This window comes from Rhincodon typus, chromosome 7 (assembly GCF_021869965.1).
Source record: "Rhincodon typus isolate 14 chromosome 7, sRhiTyp1.1, whole genome shotgun sequence".
Lineage (NCBI taxonomy): Eukaryota > Metazoa > Chordata > Chondrichthyes > Orectolobiformes > Rhincodontidae > Rhincodon > Rhincodon typus.
Window position 1 is genome coordinate 20,925,592 of NC_063338.1, and position 25,738 is coordinate 20,951,329.

The 25,738-nt window shown below is 39.2% G+C and overlaps 1 protein-coding gene across 5 annotated transcripts in view; it reads left to right on the forward strand.

Moving 5' to 3' along the window:
- The window catches only part of vps8 (VPS8 subunit of CORVET complex), a 518,442-nt gene that overhangs the window by 88,914 nt on the left and 403,790 nt on the right, over positions 1-25,738 (forward strand). For all 5 annotated transcript variants that reach the window (XM_048598730.1, XM_048598733.1, XM_048598732.1 and 2 more), the window contains 2 exons: positions 6,542-6,588; positions 21,671-21,893. In XM_048598730.1, the coding sequence (XP_048454687.1) occupies positions 6,542-6,588; positions 21,671-21,893 (270 nt within the window). The remainder of the gene's footprint in view (positions 1-6,541; positions 6,589-21,670; positions 21,894-25,738) is intronic.

Consider the following 25,738-nt stretch of genomic DNA (forward strand, 5'->3'; position numbering starts at 1 on the left):
GAGATCGGCATCCGTGACTGGAGTTCAGATGTGTTGGAGCCTGATCACATGAGGAGTGCCATATTATATTGCATCTGAATTATTAACAGTAAAGAATTCCACTTAATCAATGCGCAAATCATCTGTGATCATTACTACCACAACTCAGACTTGTGCACCAGGTATTCCAGATGCTGCCATGATTCTATATTCCTGATAATTCTCAAGTTTCTGCCTCATTCAGACATGAATGTCATACCATGAAGCCTGCTGGGTGACAAGGGTTACTCTCTTCAATCATTATATCCTCTGTCTGCACTTTCAATGTGCTTTGGTCAAATGGAGAAAAAGTCAGTGAGATTGGTACACTCTGGGCTTCCTGAAGCTCCTCTGCATCCTGGAGTGAACTTCTGCAGCTTATTCATGTGGAGGTTGTATCCAGCTGCTAGAGTTTACTGTTGATCCTGGGCCTGCTGCTGCCATGAGTCTCCTCAATTTGTCTGTACAGTCTTTGTATGACAGTCATAGTGACGATAGAACCTGTTATTGCTGCATTCATCTGGGAAGGGTGCAATGAACCTTTGTGGAAAATATCAAAAATGTAACACTTTGTCAGTGGTATGATTCCTGAGCAGTGGTAACAAGCACAAATGAGACTTTAGCAAAGACCGCAATACAGGGAAGGCCAGGTAGAATATGAAGGCCTCCCAAAAGGATGGCCCTGATATGCCTCTACGTGGACTTCTGAGGTTAGCAGATAAACTTTATGTAGGTATGTGCATCATAAAATACATCACACAAATCCATTGTGATGTAATTATTGTAGAAATACCAATCTTTGACCATCCCACCACATGCTGGCCCACATGTTGCTCACAAAATGAGACATTGACTATAAAGCCTGATGTTCTTGCATACTTACAGTTAGCTGTGAGAGGAATGCAGCTCCCTGGATTGGAAGAATATGGACTCTTCGACCTGATCACACCAAGTGTCTGACTGACCTTGGCCAACCCTGAGACTGAGATTGGACAATGCCCTTGATGCCAATGATTTTCCATAATCCCCCTCCACTCAACTAAGCACTGTTCCCCTTAGACTATCAGACGTGGCCATCAGGTTGATGCCATGTAGAATGATTCTTGCAGAGCTGCTGGCACATGCTATTTCTGTGGCTTTGACAGAGTACAATGTTGCATGTCAATATGGTCACCACCTCCGTATTCCTGATAGCAACCGTAACAAGCTGCCTGGCTTTCTATCAGTCCTAAGAAGTATGGCAAGGCAGCAATGATGTGGACTTATAAGTTCTGAATGAAGCAGCACTGCATTAAAAGGGAAAGGAAGGCAGAGATGCTGTGAGTGTCCAAATATAAAATGATTCAATACGAAGAAAACAAGCTAAAAGCCTTGAAAGGAATCCTGTGTAAATGTTATGAGATATGTGTACACTGATTGCAGAGCGACCTGGCATGAACATCACAATGTAAGGTGCCATTCACCTCAAAGTGCAGTGGTGAAGAGCTGAAGTGTCTTCTGTAGTATTCTGAGATTGGCAATGATGATGTGCTGAATAGTAGATGTTTTCATGATGCTGACTTCTGTGGATGGAGGGCGGAGGGGTTCGCTGTCCGTGGAGCGTGACCTGAGATTTTGGGGAAGGCTGGCCCATGTGAAAGCCTAGATAAAATGCTGCGCCGGTCAGATAAGTGCTCAGACCTTTAAGTCAGGAATTGGTGCTGTCTAGTTTCTCACCGGTACCTGCAGCCTTGTGAATTATTCAATCGTGGGACGTGGCTGTCATTGGCTGGGCCAGCTTTTATTTCCCGTCCTTAGTTGCCCTTGAGAAGATGGTGGTGAGTGGCTTTCTCGAACTGTTACAGTCTACGTGCTTGTCAATATAATGTCATGTAAATTGGTGGCATGCAGGGCCTAACCTTCTGGATGCGTGTTGTCTCGTTGTAGTGGTTTGATTGAAGCATCGTCCCAATTGTAGTGGTATGTGATTGATCTCCTGACATCACAGCTGAATATTCACAAGTCTAAGTGAAAAGCAGGTTTCCTTTGTTGCATATCCAAAATACCAAAACCAGGCACATGTTATTATGGGCTGTGAAACAGGAAACCTCAGACCGCAGGAGGAAAAACATAGAAAAATAAGCTCAAGCTTCTTTCGGTATTAGCTATTTATATCCAGACGATGTTCTTAGGTGCAACATTTCATCCCTCAGTTGTGTTAACACCAGCAACAAAGAGAACAACGTTCAACATTCTAAAAGAGTGCCAAACAGTGTCACTTGGTTCAACTCGAAGACTTTTTTTTTGTGTGATATCAGGATTTACATAGTCTGCTTAGAACAACTGTCAATGATTTGGCCATCTAATTGTCTGACCCTACAGCAGAAACGTTTTCTCTCACTGTAGTTCCTAGGGCCAAACAGGAACCACATTTGAGCCCCACTCCATTCATTGGTGGTTCCTCCCAATGCTAACCTTATCTGTGCCTCCTCCCTATTCCCTTCATACTCGGGGCAAGAGTGAATGCAGAAGAGAGAGGGGAGCAGCAAGCAGGGAGCAGACTGCAAGTGAACATAATGTTGCTGTCAGTACGTTCTTTTCTGACTGTCTTAGATCTTTGATGCAGGCAGCTGCCTGTAAATGCCTCTGTCAGTGTTTTAGGACATTCTGAAGTTGCAGCAGGCTGTATTAATGAAATCCTCTATTTATAATGGAAGAGCGTGGGCTTACCAATAGGCTGTTACATTGTATTTCACATCTGGGGTCAGACCTTGGGAAAGATTTCACTCTGCTTAACTATAGTTCGGATTGTCTCAAACCTGGCTTTTTGATGTGAACTGCTGGTCTGTACTCCGATGCAAAGCAAAGGAGTGTCATCGTGAAATTGCAACAGGGATATTAGTGAACAAATGTTTGTACTTCTATGAAATACCTTGCTTTCAGCATAACTACTAGATCATTTTTAAAACAAACAAGATTAAGCCTCAAATAAAATCTCAATGGCAAAAATGTTAAGTGTTCATATGCTATAATGTGATTTCACAGCGTACATGATTTAATATCCCTCAATCTCAGCCCAGTTCATATAACTTAAGAAATTTAATTTGAACTGATCTTTATAGAAATTCACTGAAATTTGTTTCTTCCAAATTTGAGTGCACATATTGAACATAAGATAGAACATAGAACAGTACAGCACAGTACAGGCCCTTCGGCCCACGATGTTGTGCCGAACTTTTACCCGAAACCTAAGGTCTGTCTAACCTCCACTGCTACCTTATACTATCATCCATATGCCTATCTAATAGCCGCTTAAAATGCCCCTAATGAGGCCGACTCCACCACCCTCTCCGGCAATGCATTCCATGCCCCGACCACTCTGAGTGAAGAATCTACATCTGATGTCTCCCTGATATCTACCTCCTTTCACTTTAAAACTATGTCCCCTCGTAAAAGCTACCTCCACCCTAGGAAAAAGTCTCTGGCTGTCTACTCTTTCTATACCTCTGATCATTTTGTACACCTCTATCAAGTCACCTCTCATCCTTCGTCGTTCTAAAGAGAAAAGCCGTGGCTCTCCCAACCTTTCCTCGTAAGACCTTCTCTCCGTTCCAGGCAACATCTTGGTAAATCTCTTCTGCACCTTTTCCAATGCTTCCACATCTTTCCTGTAATGGGGCGACCAGAACTGGACACAATACTCCAGATGTGGCCGAACCAGGCTTTGTATAGCTGGAGCATAACTTCACGGCTCTTGAACTCAATCCCTCTATTAATGAAAGCTAACACACCATACGCCTTCTTAACAACTCTATCCACCTGGGTGGCAGCTTTCAGGGAACTGTGAACATGAACCCCAAGATCCCTCTGCTCCTCCACACTGCCAAGAATCTTTCCGTTAACCCTGTATTCTGCTTTCAAGTTTGTCCTTCCAAAATGAATCACCTCACACTTTTCAAGGTTAAACACCATCTGCCACTTCTCAGCCCAGCTCTGCATTCTATCAATGTCCCTTTGTAACCTAGAACAGCCCTCCACGCTGTCCACAACATGACCCACCTTCGTATCGTCAAAACCAGAACAATTCACAAGGTGCCTCACCTTGTTGTAAACATCCCGTGCCATCACCTTCCCCAGCCTACAGAAGATATTCCCATGTTGTGGGTACATTCATGAATCAACTTAAAACTTTTATAACAGGCCGTAGGATGTTGGAGCAAAAATAGGCTCTTTGGTCCACTGAATCTGCTCCAACAGTGGCACTGAAAATCCTTCTCTATGCCTGATGTTGCCCAGCTTGGTGCTAAACCCTTTTAAAAATTTCAAATTACCCACCCCCACTTATTCTGAATCATTTTTGCAAGAGTTTCAGATCGAAATGAGACGCAGATGTATACACTCTGCCGATACCAGAGCATCAGTGAAAATATATACTGCAAGATTCAATTAATCATACAAATGATAATTTGGGTCAGCTGACAATGCATGTGAAGCAGTTTGTTATTGAAACAGCAGTGTTAGATTAAAAAAAGAAAAAAAAACTGCTGAACACAAAAATAATGTCAGATATATTATAGATCCACCAAAAACAAGCTGCAAAGAGATGGATTATATTTTGGGAATTTTCACAAAGCATTGAAATTGATAACTGTCATCGTTTAAATAGTAAAATGCTGAAGTTTTGGTAGAAGTCTTGATATCATCAATGGTGGAGCACGTAGACAGCTTGTTGTATATAAATGAGGCTGGATTGGCCAATGATAAGATGCAAATAAATGGAAATACTGTCCTTGCCACTTATTATTGAGCTTCTCTTCTGGCCTTTGAAAACTTAAGGGGAAGTTTGGACTTTATTTTGACTTTGAGAATCTCATTTTTCCATTCTCGCCACATTCTCATTATTGTCCATGCTGCCCATGCTGCTGTTGCAACAAAGCAAATGGAGACCAACAAACCAATAGAACAAATTTAGCGAATGATCTCAAGGAGAATCCAGTGGGCAATATTGCACTTTTTGTACCTTTGACTTTAATGATCAAATTTAAACTGATAGGCACAATTTTCAGAGGTCTGCAAAATAAAGAAAAGACCTATGCTGTTTTGCACAAATCTTTGTGAGTGACAGGCCAGACTACTAAAGCATGAGAAATCCTGGTCTGTACAAATAATTGCATAGAGTACAAAAGGTAAGAGATCATTCTAAATCTATATAACATACAAATTTGACCTCAGCTGGAGTATTATGTCCAATTCTGGCATCCACGCTGTAGGAAAATTGAGACTTCAGATTTCAGGTACAGAAGAGGTTTACTGGGCGGTCAGAGCTTGTGGTTTTGCAAGTACGCAAGAGGCTGGGTTTGTTTTCCTTGGAGCAAAGAAGATGAAGAGGATATTTGATTTAAGCTGTTTAAAATGAAGTATTTGTTTGAGTAAATTAGGAACAGCTATTTTCAGTGGCTGATAACCAGAGCATGCAGGCTTATACAAAAATGGTAAAAGAACCAGAGGTGACATTGAGAATATACCGCTTGGTAAAGCAGAGGATACAGCTTCTGTTGTAGCCTTTGGAAGAGAATTGGATAAATACATGAAGGAGCAACTATTGTATGGATATGGTGGATCAATGGTGGCCTGAAACTAAGTGGATCGTTCTTTGAAAGAGCTGGCACAAGTGTGCTGGAGCAAACGGCATACATCTAAGTTGTTCCATTCTGTGATGCCATGATTTTGACATGTAATTAACTAATCAGTACATGAGACTATTGTGATATTAAGTGCACTGATGTCATACGATTAACATGCATCTGCACCACAAATGAAATTCTTTTTACCAGAAGTTAGATTCCGATATAAAATTTGTGTTTCACAAAATGAAATACTTTTGAAGTACGTTAACTGAATAGTTTCCCCTCATAGCTGCAATCAGTACCGGAGGATTCTCACAAAGTTCAACAGAATAAATAAGCAGTGAATAAGACTTTTTGGTGATGCTAGTTAAGAATTGTTGGCTTAGACTATGACCCTGTGGCAAAATTGCAATCTCTATAGGATAGGATTCCCAACAATCCAGCAGTCTCTTTGTACTTCACTGGAAAAGAATTTGTGCTTCTGTCCTGGTGTTTAACCTTAAGCCTTCTGATCTAGTGTCAAAGTTATCATTTAATATCGCCTATGGGAAAGCCTGAAACGAAATGGAATGATAAGAGTTAACTGGGTGAGATTGGTTATATCAATATGGGAAGCGAATAATCAGGTGATGTTGGTTTTATGGAGTGTGATCAGCTGAAATAAAGCTCTCACTAAAAGTATGGACTTGGATTCGGTTTTCACATCATTATCCTCCAGTGTATAACAGCCAAGTGGTGCCAGCTGAATCATTATGCCAAAATTCTGGAGTGATTCTGTTGCATTTCACATAGAATTATTTGAGAAAAAAATTTGAATCTTAAACCTCTATTCAAGAAATCAGAGTGATTCTGTTACATTGTCATGATCAGATTCCTGGTGGCTTAATTGATTTGTTTTATCATGATTTCTTCTGCAGGACATGGTTCCCGTCATGGTTGATTATTGTCTCTTGCTCGAGCGCATGTAAGTCTCAGATGGGTTTTCTTCCATTAATTTTGATTTTTTTATGTTGATATATATTACATATAAAATATACCATATTTTGTGTATTAAATAAGTTTTCATTTTTTGACTGATTTGAAAAGAGAATTTTTGTAAACTTTGGTATTTTGGCCCTTTTCTCAAATTTGAGTTTTATTATGATTCTGAAGATATGTTTGGGCTCCTAAAATTTAACATTACTGTCTTGATGATCAAATTATTTTAAATGTTTGGTTCTGAGAGTGTAAACAGATCCTGTAAAGTATAACTGCTTCACCCTTGAACTGAGTGGTGTGCTGTCACGTTGGGAAGTAGTTTTTTCATCTTGTACTAGATCCTTTGATGTTTGAGAAATTCCATTGATCGTAGGTGATTTTATGCCCAAAGAAATAATCCATCTATAATCTTGGCTCTTACCTCCTCTGCTTATGGCTAAATATGCTTGCAGACATTCTGATGCTTGGGTACCACCATTTTGCATTGCTTTAAGCTGTATTTTGCAGTTAACTCTATAACTGGTGAAAATCTGCTCCCAAAAATGGATTCTAGTGATTGTAGTTGATGCATAATTCTATTAATAATCTCCCTTGTGCACAGTTGGTGCTTAAATTCTGTTTCTTATTCTAGTAGCATGCCATATGTTGTCTTCAAAATAGTACTTTTTGATTAGTTCCCCTGTATCTCACTATCCAAAATAGTAAAGAGTGCGCAATCTAGCTTTAAGACTTTGAAATAGTTTGCCGACTGCAGTTTTTGTGTTTTAAAACAACATTGCTGCTGTTTTTATAATGTGCAAGTGAGCAGTGGTATACTTCAGTACATGGAGTAGATATAGGAATGGATTAAAGCTCACCTTTCATTAGTAATTAGTTTATGGTGTTTATGTTTATTGATGGAAAATATTCAGAAAAGATAGAGGGTTAAGACAGTCCCACTGAGTTAGAGTTAAGAAACAAAAAGAGTATGACCAAACTTCCAAGGATCTTCTCTTAGCCTACAAATAGCCAGACTGGATTTGGAAAAAGGCAAGTTGTGTTTGATTAGTTCATTGAATTTTTTTTGGAAGTAATAGAAAATATTGAAGGAACTGCAGTGAATGGTAGCTACAGGGACTCCAGAAAGCATTTGGTTCAAAAAGCACCAAAAGCTTCATTAACAAAACTGTACCTCATGGAAAAGTATCAGTCTGGGGAAAAAAAAATTGCTTAAGGATAGAAAATTGCAAGTTGTGGTAAAGAGATAGCAAGAACTGCAGATGCTGGAGTCAGAGATAACACAGTGTGGAGCTGGAGGAACACAGCAGGCCAGGCAGCATCAGAGGAGCAGGAAAGTTGACATTTCGGGTCGGGACCCTTCTTCAGAAATGGGGGAGGGGGAAGGGACCTCTGAAATAAATAGAGAGAGGAGGGGTGGGCTAGGGAAGGTAGGTGGGATGGTGGTAGGTGAATGCAGATAGGGAGTGCTGGGGATTGGTAGTAGGATGGGAGGGGAGGATAGGTGGAAGAGAAGATGGACAGGCTGTGTCAGGTCAAGGAGGCGGGGATGAGAGGGAGGGTTGGACATGGGATGAGGTCGGGGGTGGGGAGATTTTAAAACTGGTGAATTCTATGTTTAGGCCATTGGGCTGTAGGTTCCCAAGGCGGAATATGAGGTGTTGCTCCTCCAGTTTGCGGGTGGTGTTACTGTGACACTGGAGGAGGGCCAGGGTGGACGTATCACCCAAGGAGTGGGAGGGGGAGTTAAAATGGTTGGCAACCGGAAGGTGTTGTCTTTTGTCATGCACAAAGCATAGATGCTCTACAAAACGGTCTCCAGTTTACACTTGGCCTCACTGATGTAGAGGGGTTGTGGTAAAGGGTTACTTTTCGCACTGGAGGATGGTTGACAGTGATGTTTCCCAAGGGACAGTGCTAAGGACACTTTTTTTGTTGTCTATAAATGGCACAGATTTTGGATTTCAAGGTAAAAGTTCAAAATTTACCGATGATACCAAACATGGAGGAGTGGCAAACAGCGTGGATGATACAAATCGCCTATGATGCAGCATAAATACGCCAGCAGAATGGTGAGACAAGTGACAGTTGGCACTTAAAGTAAATAAATTAGAGGACATTGAATAGATTTATCAAAATGATGAGGGATTTTATCTGCAAGATTAGATCAGACAAGTTAAGATTGTTCTCCAAGACACAAGGGAGATTGCAAGGAGTTTGTTAACGATGTACAAGATTATGGCAGGTTTAGTTAAGGCCAATTAGGGGAAAGAAAGCTGTTCTTATGAGTTGATAGGCCCAGGACTACTGGATAGAGTAGAGGAATAGTACTGACTGGATTGCTCTGTGAAGAGCTGGCTGCCTCCTGAACTGTGATAATGCTGAGTAGAACTCTATAATAGTAACTTGTGTGTATTTGTCATCAGCTTGAGTTTGTGCAGTGGATATGCCAGATGGCCACTATGGCAAAGGCAATGTGATTACTGCAAGTTGTATTGAAGATAGATGTACTGAAGTTCATTTGGCTATGAAATCTTGTAACGGTGAACATTTCCTGTGCAGATTGCATTTGTCTGTTTTGCATGTGTTACACAGGTTCTGCTTGAGTGTGAGGAATATTATAGAATGTTACAACAAAAGAGTTAGTTTGATGTATTGTGCCTGTTTGCCTCTCTGTCAAAAGCTGTGCAATTAGTTTTATGGCCTAGCAGATACTTAAAATATTTATTCGAATCTCTTTTTGAATCTGCTTTCACCATGTTTTCAGACCACAACAACTCGCTACATAAAAACATTTATCATCTCCTTTCAGTTGCTTTGCTAGTTTTCTTAAATAAATATATATCCGCTAACATGGGGAGAATATTTAAAAGCATAAATTAGTGCTATTCGTGGCATAAGCCTGTAAGAAGTAAGGAAGTCTTTAAATATGCAAGCTAGCTACTCATAAGTTGCTTGCCATTAGAGGTCAGTCTTATGTTGCAAGAGCAATTGCCACAAAATCTGACGGTGAAGCTTTTCCCCTGAATTTTGCAAATTCAAATCAATCATTCATAACCATCTGCTACGTCACTTGTTACATTTCTTCCTGAGATTTCACAAGGCAAAACTGTCAAATGTTTCAATCTATTTCTTGCTTAACAGCAGTGTATCGTTAATTGTACATGAAACATTGTGATAATCACATTTAGTGTAAGCATTTATAATGACATTAGTACTTGTATTAGAAAAACCTCTTTTTCGAAGTTTTAAAACATTCACCTCAATTTGATGTTGAATATTGCCGTCAATTCATGAATATAACTTGCATGCATGTGAGACCGTCAGTTTCTTTTTGTAACATTCAGTCAGCCTTGATGGCAAATGCTATCACTTATGGCCCATCTCTAACTGCCCAAGTGCAGGTGATAGTGAACCATCTTCTTAAACTATTGCAGTCCATAGTGGGTGGTGTATGTATACCCACAGTGATGGTAGGGAATGAATTTCAAGATTTTTCCCTGACAACAGTGAAGGTATGATATAGTTCCAACAAAGAATGTCATCTGGCTTGAGAGCAAATTTGCAATTGGTGATGTTCCCATGCACCTTCTGCACTTGTCCTCCTGTCGGAGCTTTAGGTTTTGCAGGGACTGTTGGAGTGAACTTGGTGCTTTTTTTTGCAATATATCTTGTAGATGGCACATGTGACTGTCACTGTGTGCAGCCCTGAAGGCTGTGAATGTTTAAGGTGGTGGATGGGGTGCCTTTTAAGTCTGCTGGTTTGTCCTGAAGTTCAGATTTCTGAGTGTTCTTTGATCTGTAATCATTCAGGCAAATGGAGAATATTCCATCCCACCCATGACATTTGCCTTGAAGATGGTGTACAGGCTTTTGGGCAGTTCGGTAGTGAATCACATGCCACAGAATTCCCAGCCTCTGACCTGCTCTTATAGCTGCAGTATTTATATGGTTTGTCGAGTTTAGTTTCTGGTCAAAGGTAATGGCCAGAAACTGGGAGATTCAGTGATGGTATATTACCATTGGCTGTTGGGGGAGACTGTTAGATTTTCTCTTGTTGGTGGTGGTCACTGCCTGGCACTTGTGCATTGTGAACGTTATTTATCATTTGTCAGTCCAAGTCATAAAGTCTGGCTGCATATTGAAATAGATTACTTCAGTGTCTAAGGAGTTGTGAATGCTTTTGAGCATTTGTGCAATCATCAGCAAACTGATCAGCAACTTCTGATCTTATGATCAAGGGAAGGTCCGCTGAAGATGGCTTCACCTAGGATGCTGCACTGATGAACTTGAGAGGGTGGGGCAAGGGGTTTCTTTTGTAGCCTGAGTTCAAGTTCCAGAGGTGTGTAATAACATCTCTGAACAGGTTGATTAGAAAATATCTACATTGATGAACTCCTGCAGAGATGCCCTGGAACTGAGATGATTGGACTTGACAACTACAACCATCTTTCTTTGTGCTAAGTATGACTTCAGTCATCCGAGGACTTTTCCTCTGATTTCCATTTACATCAGCTATGATGGTGAACTAGAAGGACCTTACTGATTTTTCAGCTCATGATTTCTAAGTTTCTGTGTTCTGAGCAACATTGCAATCCTTGTTCTTTTTCTAACATGTGCTTCCAGGACCCTCATTTTTAATTTTACAAAATCCTGCAAATGCACAGCCGATCCATTTGATCTGAAAATAGTGTAATCTTTCAGACATCAACAATTTGCTGATGGAAGGGAATAAATCTGCAATTTATCATGTTTTCTTTTTTAAGGTTTTTTTTTAATCTTGTATTTCCAGTATATTGAATTTTCTGTTTTAGTTGTAAGCTGATGATAAGAATAAACATTATTATGTTACAATTAACACGAGACTTTTAGAAACTACAGGCAGTCATCTAAATTTCTGATTTCAAAACTTACAAATGAGGAAATGTTTCAAGATCTTAATAGAATATTAACTTTTCCATAAATTAACTTCAGAGCAAACTGGGCACCTTCTGATTTTACTTTAATTTGGCTTAATATGGCAACAATGACTTAAAAGCTTGCAAAGTGTATGAGAATCATGAGTACACATTGTTCTTAAAATGTCCCAGTTAGCATGATTAACGTTTTTGAAAGCCCAAGTTCATTCTCAGATGAGATCGTTTTTGTCAGGCCGTAGCAGGCCTTTTTCCATTTATTGATCAACTTTTTATCAAGAAATTTAACACTTGAGCATTTGGCTCAGTGAATTTCATAACGTTTTCACCTTTTTCCAAGATATAGATGGGTAGGTGTTTTTCATGAATTTGTACTTTAAAGGAATTGAGATTGGGTTATGGTGTTGGAGTGATTGATGGGAGTTTGTGACTAGGTTCCAAAGAAGATCATATTGGACTCAAAGCATTAAATCTTGTTCTCTCTCCACAAATGCTGCCCGACCTGCTGGCTTCTCTATCACATTTTTTAATTAACAGTAACAATAACAATAACCCTATACAAAAATCCAAGCATCATAGCTTTTTCAGAAATACATGAATTCACACACCCTTTCCTTTTAGAGGGCACTAGGTGAACAAGCTATAACTCCTGGATTTCAAGGGTCTTCAATTAAGTTTCTTCACATTTGTCACAACTTTTGCCATTTAAAGATTGTGGATGTTTCACATTTTAAATAATAAAGAAATCTCTCCATGTCATAATCTGATATTGATGACCATGTTGAAGTCAAAAACTGCATTGGGGTATTCTTATGAGTCTGAAATTAGACTTTGTTTTGGTGCCAAGAATATTTTGTGATGGTTTGGTGTTTCAGATTTTGTGGAGGTTGGTTATTCTCTCTCAACTCCCTGTCATTTGACTAAACAACATTAGTTAGTATAATAAAAATAGTGTCTGTTGAAATCACAGAATTGTTGCTGCTGTCTAGTGATGGAATAGTCGTGTGTTTTTTGCTGGCTTGTGTAGGAACAAGCTGTTCTCTGTTGTCAATTTTCTAACATCTGCCTTGGCAGTTATACTGTTGTATTAATCCATGTTATACATTTTAAATAGTACGAAGGAAGGAATGCTTGGTACTGATGTTTTCTATCATTTTCAAAATCTACTTTTTAGTTTGCATTGATCACCATTCTATAACCTGTATCATGACTACGATTTTGTCATATTATTGGTGAACTGGCCACTGAAACACACAGGAAAGCACTCCAGTTGACTGGGCATTGTTTTTTTTTCACATTTTGATTTCTTCTCTCCCTCTGGGAAAGTGGATGTCTATTGGTACAACTGCCTACTCTTTTTGTCTTTCTTTATATATGTTCTTCTAATAAACGTCTGCCTGTAAAACTGAGATAACAAGGTGTAGAGCTGGATGAACACAGCAGGCCGAGCAGGAAGGCTGACGTTTCAGGCCTAGACCCTTCTTCAGACCCTTTTTTTTTTCTGAAGAAGGGGCTAGGCCCGAAACGTCAGCCTCCCTGCTCCTCTGATGCTGCTTGACCTGCTGTGTTCATCCAGCTCTACACCTTGTTATCTCAGATTCTCCAGCATCTGCAGTTCCTGCTATGCCTGTAAAACTGTCTGTTTTCAAGAGTTTTATCCTCATTTTACCTTTCTCTTCTACTGGTGTTGTTCTAGTTAATACGCTTAGCCCAAACACTTCTTAAATCCTGCGGCCATTGCTGACTAATGAGCCTAATCTTTCACTTTCTTCCCTACTATCTTCTTTTGGAGCGAATTTGCCTGCTGTCTTAACATCTTAGTCTGAAATGTTGGTTATGTTGCTACTGTCAGATGGTACTTGTGTTGGTTGGCTTTCTAATTTTTCCTTCACCATAAAGTATGTGGCCAATTGGAATAAATTAGTAGAGGAAGTTATGTTGATAACTCCTTAAAGGCTGCTGTTAAATGCTGAGAATGTTCAAAACAAGTGAAACTTCCCATGTTGTTAGAGATGTGGCTCATTTCTTTCACTTTTGAGAAATTTGTGGCAACTAGATAAATATTCTGAAGTTTTACAACATTATCCCAATGTTTAGGATTCACTACTGGGGTGGGTTAGCTCAGTTGGCTGGACAGCTGGATTGTAATGCAGAGTGACGCCAACAGCATGGGTTCAGTTTCCACCCTGGCTGAGATTACCATGAAGGTTCCTGCCTTCTCAACTTCACTCGTTGCCTGAGGTATGGTGACTCTCAGGTTGAACTCACCACCAAACATCTCTGTCTCTCTCTCTCTCTGTCTCTGCCTCTCACTCTCTAACACGATAGCAGCCTATCATCCTCTGGGACTATGGCAACTTTACTGGTGTTTAGGATTGCATTCCACTCCACTTGATTGTATCAGTGGTTAATTATCTTTCACATGTGATGAGTGGATTCATTAGAATGGGTTTGGTCAAGATCAGATTGGCTTTAATTATAAATCATTACATTCGAGTTAAGCATTTTCTTTCCATTGTTGGCTTTGATGCATCATTATTTGTTCTATGAAGGAATTGAATTTTCAATAACTGCTTTTTTGTGTTCAGTTTGATTGTGGAGGGTCATAAAATATAAAGAAATGGATTGTCCATCAATCTTACATTTGTTGCCCTGCTCATAGTTGAATGAAAGGTTGACTGCAACTTGGGAGAAGGGTATGGGGAAGACTCGATCTAGAAATAGATCTTTGTCCACTGCAGCTTTTTATTTCCAGCTCATGCTGATAATCGTCTGCCTGGGTTTTCTTTTAACTCACTTACTGGTTTTGTCCTGTTTAGATGGCCAAAGTAAAAGAAAATATAAAAATATTTTTACTAAATTATTAATATCAGTTGGCTTATGCTGTCTTTTTATAGTGCGCTATTTACTTGGTTCCCCAGTTGCTGAACTGCACTACAGTGAAATAATCAAACCCAATCCCTTTGATATCAGTTGTTTATATTACATGTAAAAACAGATTTACCATGTGAGGGGTGCATTAACAGGTTGTTTGGCTCAAGATATGGATGCTTGACAGTATCTTCAACTTACTTTATTCCTTTAAAGATATTGATGGTCCTACCTCCAGCATTTTTTGTTTTTATTTCGTATTTCCAGCGTATGGCAGAATTGCAAGATGTGATATATCATGAAGCTCACTAGAGTTTCATTAGAGAAAGCAAGAGGGTAGATCGTAAAGGATAAAAATGAAGAGTCTTCATGTTTCAAAATCATAAGATAGATTACTCCTATAAAGTAAACTGAAATGGGCCTTACTGCAAATGATTGAGAGAAAAAGGTTGTACTCTTGCCTTGTTGAGTGCTTTGTTATTTTTAAAATGACAATGCATTTATTCTTAGCACATTTTACTTAAGTGTCACACAATAAAGGTCTGCACCATCTGACATTGCAGAGTGGCTTGTGTGCTCTGACAGTTCCTTTAGTAATGCTGTGGAGAGATCGTGGCTTCTGGTATGGCCACCCATGGCAATAATCTTGCCAGACGGTGCCAGAGAAAGTGCAGTCCAAAACTTTTTCAGTGGCAGAATAATTGAAGACATTCTGTGCCTCTCGCTCCACATATATAAATGGCTGTGAAGTTTAATGGAAGGCAGACAATTAATGATTTTAAAGGAAACCGCAGTGCAAGGTCATCTAAGCACATGTTACACTACTGGAAATAAGCTTTCCTTGTGTGTCTGTGTACTTGGTGGATAAATGTTTGTGGTGTTTATGTTCCAGTTGCAATGAAAAATAATGGTTTATCCTTTTGATGTATATCCTTTGCATTTATTCGTTATAGTTGCAGCATTCAAGGGGTTAAAATACTCCTTAAGAGAAGTCAATCCAAGTGACACATAATGGAGATTTGATATCCAATTGATGTTCTAGGTATAATTATTCACAGTAAGTTAATTGTTATTTAAAATCCTGTCTTCATTCAAACGGAATGTCCTTGAGTATCATCATTTAAAATCTTTTCTACTGAATTGCTGCAGGGTAGTCAATGACACCTGGGAAGGCCATTATTGTTTTAACCTAAATATATGTGGCCATGTACCTCATGTTTCCAGAGACCATGAGAATGCTACCTGACTTTGCACAGACTATTTCGTGAAAATACAGTGTCAATATTTCATGTTGCTCTTTCCCTTAAAAAGTAGTGACCAACTTCCATTATGCCACAACAATAATGCTGACATGAAGGTGGAAGCCTGCTACAGTGGCATGTGATCAGACGTGTCACCAAAATCTTGCCGTCAACCCATCAAGATTGTGTGGAAATGACCAAGGCAATGGTAGCCATGTTAAACAACGTTACTTCTACCAGGGTTCATTTGCTAAGTCCTGTAGTGATGGGGAATTAGTGGTGGATGCTGGGCTGTGAACCTGGAAGTCTATAGTCAAGAAACTGCACTTGACAGATGAATGAAGGTCATTGGCCACCTGTGTTGGGCCAGAGGTACCTTTGTGCAGCAGTATTTGTAACTGAACAGTCCTCTTCAGGAGAAATCAAAGCAAGGAACTGCGGATGCTGAAGATCTGAAACAAAAACAGAAATTGCTGGAGAAACTGAGCAGATCTGGCAGCAATTGTGGACAGAAAGCAGAACAGTCACTGCACTCAAAATGTTAACTCAGCTTTCTGTCCACAGATGCTGCCAGACCTGCTGAGTTTCATCTTCAGGATACATTAGCTCACCTCAAATGGGGAGGGAACACTAAGAAAATGGTGCCTGAAAATTGGGTGTCCATCTCCCTGCTGACACGGGAACCATGTCTATTGGATCACTATCTTTATGGTCAAAGAAAGCGTTGAAATTTGTAACTTGGAATGTTAGAACACTCATGGATAATCATTATGACCGTTGAGGAAGGAAAACTGCAGTCACATTCCATGAGCTATCAAGACTCTAAATTTACAATGTCTTCCTGAATATGAGTGACCTTCCTGAGAAAAGGCAGCTAAAGAAATAGGGTGGAGTGGGGGAGGTGAGGGGAGATGGGAACAACCTAAGTTCACACGTCAAGAAGGCAGCATTCCAAGATCTGGATACTGAGTCTGAAAGACATCTGGAAGATGAGGATGTGTGCTGGAAAATAATAAAACCCAAGAAATCGCAACAATATGCTCATTATCTTGACATACAAAGCTTTTTTGAAGTCAATAGGATGTCTCTGGACCAAGGTTCAGTGGATTAAATATCCCTTTAGTCTTGGGATGGTAGGTCTCTTATTAAGAATGACAGTGTCATCTGACAGTGCTGGAATGAACATTTTCAACAACTTGAACTGCTATGAATTCACAACAGTGACTGATACTCTGATGGCTATCCTCCAGCATTATGTGGTAGAATCCATGGGTGAACTGCCATTGATGGGAGAACTGCAACAAATAATCAAATGGATACAAATAAAGTCTGTGGCCTTGATGGCATTCTAGTTGAAGTCATCAAAGATGGTCACACTGATTGCAGTCATATCGAGACTCTTATGCAATCAATCCATAGATTGGGGAGGGATAAGAGCCCCCACTATTGAGGTCTTTCCTCTAGTCCTCAGCAGGGGTAGTCCTGACAGACATTCTTCACTTTCAGGAAAAATACCAATAACAACACCAGTACCTCTTCATTGCACTGATTGACCTGACCAAAGCATTTGACTCAGTTAATCTTGAGGCTATATAGATTGTGCTCCAGAGATCTCAGTGTCCAAGAAACTTTACAATCTTGCAATTGCTTCATGATGATCTGCCTGCAACTGTCCGAGTGTGAGATCCAAAACAGATCCCTTAACTATGGATCAAAAAAGGATATGAGATGACCCAACTACTATTTTGAATGTACCTGACAGTGATAATTCACCTCATCAGAGATCAACTGTCCTCCGTTGCAATAGACAGTGCCTAGATAGAATTTTCTTTCACCTTGGTCACCTTTGTGCTAAAACTAAACTGACCATAAGAAGACAAGATCTACAGATTATAGATGATTTTAGTTTCGTTTTCCATCCAGTGCCAGGTTTTGAAACTACTCTCAATTTCTTCAGTTGTGCATACAAGAAACTCAGCCACTTCTTAAGGTTGCTAAAACAAAGCTCGTGTCAACCCATACCTGGTCAACCAATTATTCCACCTCTAGTATGTGTGAAGGAGATACTTTGGGATGAGCACTTGTCCATCCACTGCTTTCAAAGCTCCACTGGATCAATTGCACCAGTTCAGCTGTTTACACGCTGCAGCACTGAGGTTTTCACGATAATTCTGCAAGTCAGAAAAAGTGCTGTCATCATCACCACGCTTCTGTTTGAGATTGAGACCTGGACTGTATATCAGTAACGGAATTGAAATAGTGAAATTTCATCAGCAATGCTTCCACTAGCGCCCAGCAGAAACCCACACAGACACCTGGGAGAATGTGCAAACTCCACACAGACAGTCGCCCGAGGGTGGTATCGAGCCCGCGTCCCTGGTGCTGTGAGGCAGAAGTGCTAACCACTGAGCCACTGTGCCTCCCCCCCCCCCCCCCCCTTCCCCCCCCCCCCAAGGCAAAACACCTAGAAAATAAACATAGACTGTGTCCAGAAGGCTAAAAATGTGACTGTCAAATTGTCAGCATTCCAGTTGACAGCAAAAAAAATAGCTTAAAGACACACTGGAACTCTGTGTGAAGCATGGCAGCATTGACAGTAATGACAGGGAGTAGCTTGCTGTCTGTCATTCAGAATGGGGACAGCTTGTCCATCAAGCTACATTATGCTTTGAGTCATTATACCTTAATGCTGAGGCACTGGAATAGCACAGAAGCAAAGAAAAGGAACAAAAATCTTCCAGTCCAAATTCCACAACCTCATGTGATATCCTGGTCCAAATAGCTAAAAGTTTGCCAATCAAGAATTGACCTGGTCAGTCACGTGAACACTCATGGTCAAAATTTGCAAACATTATCTTTGGATTGGCAATGATAATAGCTGATGTTTACAACATTTTCTCAATCTTGTAAATCCTGTGTCTTTTGTCCAAGATCTGCCAGGGACAATAAAAATTGTCGTGGGTGTCAGGACTGGAAACAACTTGTGTATTTGGCTCTTTAGACCCAAGCTGCAACCTGTATTTGTGTGCCTTTTTGTTTTGGGGTTGTCTTAAAACTGCAAGCCTGCAGCTTGTATGGGATGTAGGAAGAGCATTGAGCAACTTTGATTGTAGAATGGCTGTTCAAATTATAGTTGGAATAGTGTTGGAAAGCTATTCCACCCTTGTTTAGTGGCACCTCAATAAAGAATCATTTCTTCTTTTGTTTCTTATTGTAAATTGTTTTCTAATGATTGGAAGTAAAACCTATTCAATTACAGAATTACTGAGATATTTAAGTATATTTCTTGCTTTGCAGGAGTAATGTGTTATGAGATGTAGTTTGTCATTATTTTATTCATCTAATTATTTTCTTTAACCATTGATGCAGTTATTCTTTTGATTTCTGTCCACTGTACCCAGCTTTGACCCATGTAGATTAGAACCTCATGCTGTGACACATGACTATGATCAAAATAGAAATCAATAAAATTTTATTTATTGTGGAATTGAGGGATAATGTGGGAAGGCAGAGTTGAAGAAGTAGATCAGTGATGACCTTGAATGGTGGAAGAGGCTTGAAGGGACAAATGACCAATAGCAACTCCTATTTCTTCTATTCTTATGCCCTCTCACCTTACAGACAAAACTATGATGGCTGAAACCTCTTTTGAAAACTTACTTAAGAGAGGAAAAAATGCTTCAGTCGTTGGAAGAGGATAAGCATTGCATGATGAAAATTGAAGAGATATACTTTTGAGTGAAAGACTACCCACAGTGCCAGAGATGTCATCCTTCAAATGAACTGCAGGTCACTAAATCAAGCTGAAAAGATGTTATGGCACTATTTCAAAGAGCAAGGCTGTTCTTCTTGGCACCAAGGCTAATGTTTGTCCCTGAACTGACATCGCTTAAATAAGCCATTTGGATATTGATCATATTGCTACTCCTCTCTCAATTTCCAAAAACGTCCATTAAATGTTTCTAGTGTTCTTCATCTTCCTCTTCACAACTTTCTTCTTTTTTTCCTCCTACTTTTATTTGGTATTTGCTCAAACTTTGAGAAGTACATCAAATGGTGAACAAGCCAAGGAAGGTAGAATATTACAAGTTGCTCATGGCTAAAAGAGTAACTTGTAAGCACATTAGATGTTTTATCTGCTAATTTAACAAACATTGATTCTATTGTTTAGTGTGGTTACTTTTTCTATTAAGGATGCTACATGAATACAATGATGCAAATAATCAAATTCGTAACTCATGTGTTTTAGAGGTGTGATTTTTAGGAATTCAAGTGTTGAATTAGCAAAGAAGCTAAAAATACCTTAGTAAGCAAGTGGGGGGAACCAATATGTCTAGATGTAAGTCCGTTAACTCCATCACAAGTAATTCATGTTAGGATTTCTGATGCGAAACCCCTAAGCAAAAAATGTAGTGAGGCCCAAGCATCAGTTAAGAAATCATCAGTCGTGAGGTTTTGAAGGATAACATTGGAATGATCCTCCTGAAACCTTGCATCTTGGAGAATGGCTGTAACACTGAGGACAAATCAAAGTGAATTCCGGAGAGCTGTGGCATACACGATTTAATTCCAAAAAGAAGAGTGACTGAATCTTCAAAGGTATTGTACAATATAAGGGAACTCTCAAATGGAATTAGGAAGTAAAAGGGATACTGCAACTATATTCTTAAGTCTTGACGAACTATAATGCTAAGTTAGTAGTATGCGATATATGGTTAACTCAGTTGGCTGGATGATTGTTTACAATACAGAGTGATTCCAACAGCATGGGTTCAAATCTGCACCAGCTATGGTAACCATGAAGGATTGTCTTTCATAACCTCTCTCCTTGCCTGAGGCCTGGTGATACTCAAGTTAAAACACCACCAGTTGTCTCTCTGTAATGAGAGAGCAGCCTGATGGTCTAATAAGATAATAGTGACTTTGCCTCATCAGTAAAGTGAAGGAAGGTATCATCAACAGCGCTATCAAGTAGCACCTGTTTAACAACTACCTGCTCAGTGACGTCCAGTTTGCGTTCCGCCAGGGCCACTCAGCTCCTGACCTCATTACTGCCTTGGTTCAAACATAGACAAAAGAGCTAAATTGCAGAAGTGAGAGTGACAGCCCTTGACATCAAGGCTGCATTTGACCCAGTGTGACATCAAGGAGCTCAAGGAATCAATGGGACTCAGGGTGCAAACTCTCCACTGATTGGAGTCATACCTGGTTCTTGGAAAATGGTTGTGGTTGTTGGAAGTCAGTCATTTCGGCTGCAGAGCGTTTCTGCAGGAGTTCCTCAGAGTAATGTCTTAGGCCCAACCATCTTCAACTGCTTCACCTTTCCTTCAACATAAGGTCAGAAGTGGGGATGTTCACAATGTTCTACCTACCAATGGGTATTATGAGTCTACCTACAGTGCAGGGACTGCAAATGTTCAAGAAGTCAGCACACCACCACTTTCTCAAGGCCAACTGGGGACCAACAGTAATTACTGGCTATTGAACACCATACATGTCCCATGAGCGAAAAATGGAAAAAGCTTATTTCTGTTTAAAACGAAATCAAGCCATGTGGTGTGGATCTTTCACTTAGTTGGTGAGTGTTCAGTTTTTCTCTTTGGTGGTCAACAGGCTTTATGGAGATCATAACAACAAATTATTAGCCATGAGTAATTCCTGTAAATTCTATGACTTTTATACTTGCATATCCAAGCAATTTAGATCAACTCCTTTTCCCTTTCCGTTTGTGTTCAGTCTCACCCAATAAAGGTGGGTCAGCTCCTTGAACTCAGTTGTATTAACTATTTTGCAGTTTTAAATGAGTATGTTTTAGATGAATGATAGATATATTATGGTCTGACTGTGAATGGAACATTTGAGAGAAAGATACCCATGATTACACAGCTACTGCATAATTTTTCCTTGTCTTTTGAATTAAATTCTATTGTGTGACTTTCAAGTTCCATCCATAAGACTACTTTAAAAACTCCTTTTGTGTCATGTTTATGACAGAAATTAAAAATATATATAAAATACAATTAGTCTCTTTTTTTTGATGCAGAGACCTTCTGTTTGGCCAGATCTACACTAAATTGAGTGAGATCTCAGTGGCGAAGGGAGTGTTTCTTGAATGCCTGGAACCTTATATTCTGAATGATAAGCTGCCAAGCATCACCCCACAGGTAATGAAGGATCTGCTCATCCACTTTCAGGACAGGGACATGATGGAAAACATTGAAGCATGCATTGTACATATGGACATCACTAGCCTGGACATACAACAGGTGAGCAGTACATATAGTTCAATTTTTGGGTCTTTTCTGCTGTTCATCATCGAGAATGTTTTGTCTCTTGTATGTTGGATCTTCCTTGTGGGAAATGACATCCCCTCATGCCATCTAGAATCTCTTTGCTGGCCTTCAGCTCTTAGTAAGCTTTCAGAAATGTGTCTAAAATAATGAACAACAGTACTTTCCTTGTAATTTTCTCACTAAGATATTGAACTTTACTACCTCCTTGAAGTTATTCTCTCATCGCCAAAGGTAAGAGAGCATTTCACGATCTTGTTTTAACTTCTCAGTAAATGATCAAAAAGTAATGTAGTAGAGATAAAGTTACATACTTATAGCAGAATGCCTGTTCTTTAAATCAAGAGAAAAACAGCAGAAGGTGGAGGAGTGGAGAAAGGAAAAACATTTAGAAATGAAATAAATATAATGTATCTTTGCCATGGATTTAAAGGGACTAATTTTTGCTTGACCAACTTTATTGACATTATTGAGGAGGCAACAGAGTGTGTAAACAACAGTAATGCAGCAGATGTAAATTGTCTGGATCTTCAAAAGACCTTTGACGAGTTCCATAATAGACTAATGAATAAGGTTAGAGAATGTGGAGTCAGGGACAATGGAAAAACCTGTTGTTAGTTGGCTTCAAGGCATAAAGCAGAGATAGGAAGTAGTGTTCCACAAAAATCAATGCTGGGACCACTACAGTGTGCAATTTACATTAACAGTTTGGTCTTTGAAATCAAAACCACTTTTTCGAAATTTGAGACTGCCACCTTTTTTTAGTAGGTTGGCAGAGAGGCAGTGCTTCGTTGATCAACATTGAGGAAGACTGTGACATATTATGGGACAGCAGTAATAAACTTAGGAAGCAGACAAATAATTGGCAAATTAAGTTCAACACACAAATGTGTAATAGTATATCATTTTGGTTGGATGAATAGGGATGTCATTTATTACTTGGAAATTAAAATCCAGATGAGGTAGAGGAATAAATGGATCTTTGAGTTCAAATACCGCAATTACTAAAAGTTGCTTCACAGGTTTAAAAGGCCATAAAAGTGGTGAACCATTTGCCTTTTGCCTTTTAGTTCTATTAGGATAGAATTGAAAACTAGGGAAATAATACTAAACCTTTATTATTGAACCTTCGTTAGACCATACTTGGAGTACTATATGCAGTTCTGGAAACTATTACGTAAAGAATATAGAGACACTGTGAAAGCTGCAGAAAAGATTTGCAAGACATGTGTAGGAATGTATTTTAGGAAAGGATTGACAAAAAAAGTTAGTTCTTTTTGGTTTAGAGCAGTGAACTGAGGGCTTAAGGCAATCTTTGGCCTATGAGCAACATCTTTTTTTTAGCAAAGGGAACAAATAAATTGCTGTTTGTTTATGAGGCCAGGCCTGAAGGTTAACTACAGGTTGGTTCTTTTGGAAGGATCCAATAGCTCTGGAGAGGCATTATCTTGAAACAGATGGCAGATATTCGAAATTAATAGGTACCAATCAGTCAAAAAGAAAACTGTGGGTGGGGAAAAACAAAGCAAAACTAAAATTTTAACTGGTTTGTGGCTGCCAAAGTTACAGGATGGGGTTTTGATTACTCCCTGGTTGTCCTCACATTATCAATTTATTGAAAGTTCGGTGAGTAGTATCTGTTATTACAATTAAATGAATATTCCTGCGAACCTGTTGAAAGCTGTTTGCATTGATTGGTGCCTGCAGAAACCAAGCAAAATACAATCCCATGTGCTCATGATATTATTGGCCATGGAGGCTGCTTAAGTGAACTGGCCAGTTCCATTCCAATTATTTTTTCAGTTGATTCATCCCTTAACTGTATCTGTTTATCTGTGTCTGTGAAAGTGGGGTATAGAATCAAAGAAGATAGGATTTACACCATAGTCATTAATTTGATTACCTTGTTTATCTCTGCTTTGCTAAAGCAGTTCTGCTATTAATAAATTGTGAATTATTTTGTTTAAGAGATAAACTTGGTTTCTGGTATTGGTTATTTAAAAAGTCTGATTAGAAATCATTGGGGCAATTTTGAGGGTCATTGAGTATTTTAATTTTTCTGTGTTGAGAATACAGGGATAGAAAGGCTGATTTGATTTGGTTGTCTCTCTCCATGTCATAAGCTAACATAGCAAGAAATCCAATGGGGAATTCAATGGGAACTACTTTAACAAAAGAGTGGTCAGATGTGGAACTCTCTACCACAGGGACTGGTTAAAGGAAGTTACTAATGTATTTGGAGAAGGATATGAGGGAGAAAGGAATAGAATGTTTTAACTATAGATTTAGATGAGGAAAGAAACTCAAGTGGAGCACAAGCACAAGCACCAGTAGGGACTAGTTGTGCCAAATAGCCTGTTTCCTTGCTGCACATCCTATTAAAAATAACGAGTCCTTTTACTTGAAGCTTTTATTTTATGTAGTTTTGTGTTTTGTTATGATCATTTCAGATTACTGGAGCTAGCCATTAGATTTTCAATTTGTTTGACCATGTTCTATTTCTACATTATTTCACTGACTCCTGTTGTTTGAATTTTCATGAATGTTGCGTAGGTTAAAAATAATGTCCTGTTATACATTGAACTGAATAAATCAAGGAGTGAGCGCAGCATTCTTTTAGATCAAATCTTAACCCAGGGCCCTTGGCCTACTCAGCTGTTGTAATAAATTCAAAGACATGGCTCAAAGATAAGCAGAGGGTTAGTATTACAAAATAGTATGAGCACTGCCCAAAACAGATAATTTAATCGTTAATTGATTTTCCATTTGTTAGACATGGCTGTTCATGAATTAGCTCCTGCCTTTGTTGAACTATAGATACAGCTCAAAACTAAGCTTTTGACAATTAAGTACTTTGGGGTATGATGGGCATTATGTAAAGCAAATTTTAATGTAGGTTTATAGTTCTGAGCTAAATTTGCATCATTGGGAATGGTATTATTTTGAAATTAAGACCCTTCACTCAAAGTCAAGAGGAAATTCCAAACCGTGTTCACGTACCAATTGTGAATTGAATTTTATGTTGGATTGATGGACTCCATGCTTACTTGCAATAATGAATGGATCCCCAGCTATTACAGATTCCAAGGCTCCTGTTTGCTTTAGGCAGTGTGCCTGCAGCCCACAGAATTATTTTGATTAATAATTGCAAATGATCAGGAATAGTTGCATTATGAGCAGGTTAATTTCTAAAAGTCCACCTAGTAGTTTCCACTGGGTGGGTAGATTAAGATTATCTTCCAAATATTGAGAAAAATGGGAAAACCTACCACTCACGAAATAGCTTTAAGTTCTGCAATTGGTTTCTTCAATAGGTGGCTACATAATAGTACTTGGCACTTTGTCTTAAAAACAACTTTCAGTGAAGATTGCAAATGTAGCAGATAATATCCAGTTTCTGAGCAGTTGTTATTGCACCAAGAGTATGAGAGTTATCACATACCAAACATTTGTTGATCTAATCTTGAAGTATATCGAGAAATATAAATAAGATGGAAGCAATCCAAAGATGTGATGTAAGATTTTGTTTGAATCAGTATGAGTTAGGCAGCAGTGTCACTTGCTTGATCAAAGATTGGAAAGGAAATCACTTCACCATGCAGGGAAACAGGAAAAAGGCTGTCCATGTTGGACAGAATCCGGAAAGGAATGGTGCTATTAGTGGAATTCATTAAATAATCTCTGGCAATGATGGGACATGAAGCAGCCATCCACACAAAGTATAAACACTGTTTATAAAATCAGAAAATCTCTACATTCAAGGGTTTGTCCTGCACCATTTCTGCCCTCTGCCATCTCCAAATCCTTGTTTCCCTACCTCA